General features: G+C 42.1%; 1 protein-coding gene across 1 annotated transcript; it reads left to right on the forward strand.

The window, feature by feature from the left end:
- Window positions 1-1,778: 1,778 nt before the first annotated feature.
- Tpd52l3 (TPD52 like 3) lies at window positions 1,779-2,468 on the forward strand. Its single transcript, XM_042686808.1, has one exon. The coding sequence runs from the start codon at window positions 1,779-1,781 to the stop codon at window positions 2,466-2,468; it is 690 nt and encodes a 229-aa protein (XP_042542742.1).
- The last annotated feature ends 1,508 nt before the right edge of the window (window positions 2,469-3,976 follow it).

The raw sequence follows: 3,976 nt of genomic DNA on the forward strand, positions 1-3,976 counted from the left end.
AAGAACTAAAATTGGTTTGTATACAGCCTCACAGATTTGAGTATGACATACTGCTGAAACTTTCAGAGGAGCCTATGATATTCCACAACATCATGATTACAAGGATTGCCAGAATACCCTGGAAAATTGTTAGAATCTAAGAGTTATTCAATGACATTTCAGACAATGGGCTAGGTGATACCTGACCACATGCTTTTACTTGATTTTGTCCTGATATCATCAGTATGAATTGGTGAATTGCAGGAGGTGGTAAATTGACACTGTGATGCATCCTATCTAATTGGCTCTTTCCTGGTCAAACTGCCTGTCACAACTGGTAATCATTACTGTGGCAGACATGTTTTCAGAAACGTGAATATATAGAAGAAAGAAAAAAATGCAACTGCAGTACTGAAAAATCATTCTGTGTCCATTTGTAAATGTCTCTTTCCTAAATTTTCAAAGTACAATATTCTTTGCTTTTCATTAAGCTTAAATGGGGGGTGGGGGTGGAGAGAAGCTAATATTGATGTTATATTTCTTTTTTTATGTTTTTATTGTAAAAATAGTGTACAGAGTTAGGGGGAAAACAATGGAGGGGGTAACAATGTTCAGGAGGAAGTGTACTCATTACCTCACTCATGTAACTGTAACCCTCTGTATAGTATCTTTACAATAAAAAAAATAGTGTACAGAGGGGTTACAGTTACATCAGTAATGAGTACATTTTCTATCAAGCATTGTTATCTCCTCCTTTGTTTTTCCCCTACCATCCCTTCCATCCCCCTCCTCCTCCCTCCCCCCCAAGTTGTAAAGTTCATTTTCTACATAGTGTCTTATACATCTCATTGTTACAATAGGTCAACCTGTATCCTTATTTCAGCATTCCCTTTCCCATATTGATGTTCTATTTCTTTCTCCCATCTTCCCCTCCAAAAATAAGGCAACTGTGACTAGTCAGATACTTACTTTCTGAATATCTCTGGCACTGCTGACACATCGCTGGAATTACCTTATTCACTAATAAGTTCTGCAGAACCTTCACGTGCACTTTATCAGTAGTACTGAAGTTGTTCCGGACCCCTTTGGAAATTTAGGATGAACAGGTGGAAGAAGGGCCAGCCACCACTGGCTGGCGCCTGTAATCCTAGCTACTCAGGAGGCTGAGGATCACAGTTCAAAGCCAGCCCTGGTAGGAAAATCCCTGATGCTCTTATCTCCAATTAACTACGAAAGGCCAGAAGTAGTAGAGCTGTGGGCTTGAGTGGTGGAGTGCTAGTTTTCAGACAAAAAAAACCCAAAAAACTCAGTGACAGCACCCAGGCCCCTGAACAAAAGCACTAAGTTCAAGAACACAAGTGTCTCTCTCTCTCTCTCCCTCCCCCGCTCTCTGTCCCTCCCTCCCCCCTCCCTTACCTCCTTCTGGGGTCTTTTTGTAGCACTAGGTTACTTCATAAATTCCTGTCGGTACAGGGTTTACATGGATTTAGAATTGGACAACCGCTGGCGTGGTTGGATGAGGTGCCAAATAACTTGGTGCGAACACCAGGACCTATCTGTTCTCCTCAGGAAGTTATCCCAGCACTGCCTACCTCAGCAGGTCCCACTGAAGTGGAGACACCCCAGCCGCAGAGCTGAGGACACCCCCAGCTCTCGGAACCGGAGGTCCCGCCTCCGTGGCCTCAAAGCTATAGGACTTCCTACTGCACCACCCGGAAGTGAATCCTGCCTACGGTAGCAACTCCCCAGGCCAAGGTCATCAACCTACCAGCCAAGCCGTCAGTTCTGTGGGCCGAGAGATGGACCCATCTGGTCTGGAGTCCCTTCCCACTGGCCGGGAGTCTGTTCCTGCAGGCCTAGATTTCGAGTCTGCTCGCCACGATTACTTCTCTGCAGGCCATGAATTGGACTCTCTCTACCAAGAATTGGACCTTGATTCTCTGAACGAAGATCTTTCTCTATCCATGGCAAATACTTCTGCGGGTACATCTCAACCCCACCCAACTTCTGAACCAGAAAATCTAACAGAGGCCGAGCAAACAGAGCTCAAATCTGAGCTCACTAAGTTGGAGGCAGAAATCTTAACCCTACGCGATGTGTTGGCAGCCAAAGAGAGACGTTGTGCGGAACTGAAGAAGAAGTTGGGCCTCACGGCTTTGGTGGGGCTGAGGCAGAATCTCTCCAAGAGCTGGCATGAGGTTCAGGTCTCCAATACCTACGTGAAACAGAAGACTTCAACTGCCCTGTCCAACATGGGCTCAGCCATCTGTAGGAAGCTTGAAGATATGAAAAAGTCAGCCACTTTCAGATCTTTTGAAGGTCTCATGGGGACAATTAAGTCAAGAGTTGTAGGTGGCAGAGAACTTGATGGTGACTGCCTGCCTTCATCAGTGGGAAATGCTGATGATCCCCTGTCGATTCCAGGCAGTGGAGATGATGCTATTCTAATGCCTGAAGATCACTTGTTCCCTTCCCACAAACCAGAATGAGCAATTTGTTGACCTCACTTGGCTACCAAGCCAGTGAAAGAACCCTTCCTTCATCACTTTCGCAGCTCAGCCAACCAAAACCAGCACTAAGCCACAATGGGAAAGTTAATTCAGGAAATGGACAAAACTCCAGTTGTTTTTTTTTGGGGGGGAGGGGAGGGGGAAGAGAATGCCATTTGTACATAGATATTTGCTGCTTTTAAATGAGATACAGAACTTAAAGTTTTGTAGCTAGTTATTTTACACTAAAGTGTGTATATTAAATGTATCTCTATGCTAGCATTTCTAGGGCTGCCCTTAATGGACATGTCTGTGTTTCAGAAGGGTCTTGGGAGACAGCCCAAACTCTTAGAAAACTAGAGTATTAGGCAAAGGTAGATTTCTATGTAGGACTGAGCACAGACAGGTAAAAGGATGAAATAATGTAGAGTTATTCTCTCTACATTTTCTTCCTTAAGTCTCAGAAGAAACATAGTCACCTTGCAAAGGCTATCTGGGGCTTAACCCCAGAACATCGTACATGCAGTTGAAAGGCTGTACTGCTTAGCTATCTATATTGTCAGCCCTACAGCTTTTATTTTTTTAATGATGGTCAAGAAAACTTTCCATCTTCTCTGAAACCCCAGTGAAGATATAACTGATCGTCACAGTAATACTACAGTTATAAAACTTCATTTTCCCCCCAAAGCTCCCAATTTAGCAAAGAAACTTAATTTCATTTTTGGCGATTACTATTACTCTGGATTCAAGCTGAAACTTTTAATTTTAAGTATCTTTACATATTAAAATGAATTTAAAGTTTAATGCTTGTGCAGCATGTCTCTGCAACAGGAGCATGCTACCTAATATGGAAGACAACTGCCTCGGTTCTGCATCTATTACCAATTACTAATCACTTTCCACTGAGGAAGTAGGAGTAAGGGAAAACAATATATCTAAATTTAAGAACGATAAATTCCCATTTTAAACATTTTAAAAAGAATAGCAGTCCCTTCTAATTCTATCTGATATTCCTTTGAATGGAACTAATTAACTGATTATATATGTTCCAGTTTTACTTGCCTCCAAGTCCTGTCCCTGTTTTTAGCTAATCTAAAACCTCTGGAGGTATCAGGTCAGTAAAACCTTTAGGAACCTGCTTTAAGTTTGTTCAAATTTTGTGATATCTGATTTTCATAGGAACTATGACTTTTGTTGTTGCTGTTGTTGTTTTGGTTGGAGTATTTTGTTTATTTGTTTCCCATTTTCAAAATGCCAGTACCTGACAGCTTCTTTCATTCATCCAATCACACTATCTGAGGCAAAAGTGTGTGTATTAGTGGCTTTCAATACACCTTTATGTGCTTGATACATTTCATACTCTTACTGCTTAAGATAGTCCCTCAGCTGATTCTCGAATACTTCCCCTACATTCTTTTGGTTTTCCTATAAGTAAAACTAAATACTGCTATAAATACAAAGACACTTGAAAAACTGGAAAGTCACTGATGAGTCCCAACCTTCCACAG

Source organism: Dipodomys spectabilis, unplaced genomic scaffold (assembly GCF_019054845.1).
Source record: "Dipodomys spectabilis isolate Male_0828 unplaced genomic scaffold, ASM1905484v1 ptg000098l, whole genome shotgun sequence".
In the NCBI taxonomy this organism is placed as follows: Eukaryota; Metazoa; Chordata; class Mammalia; order Rodentia; family Heteromyidae; genus Dipodomys; species Dipodomys spectabilis.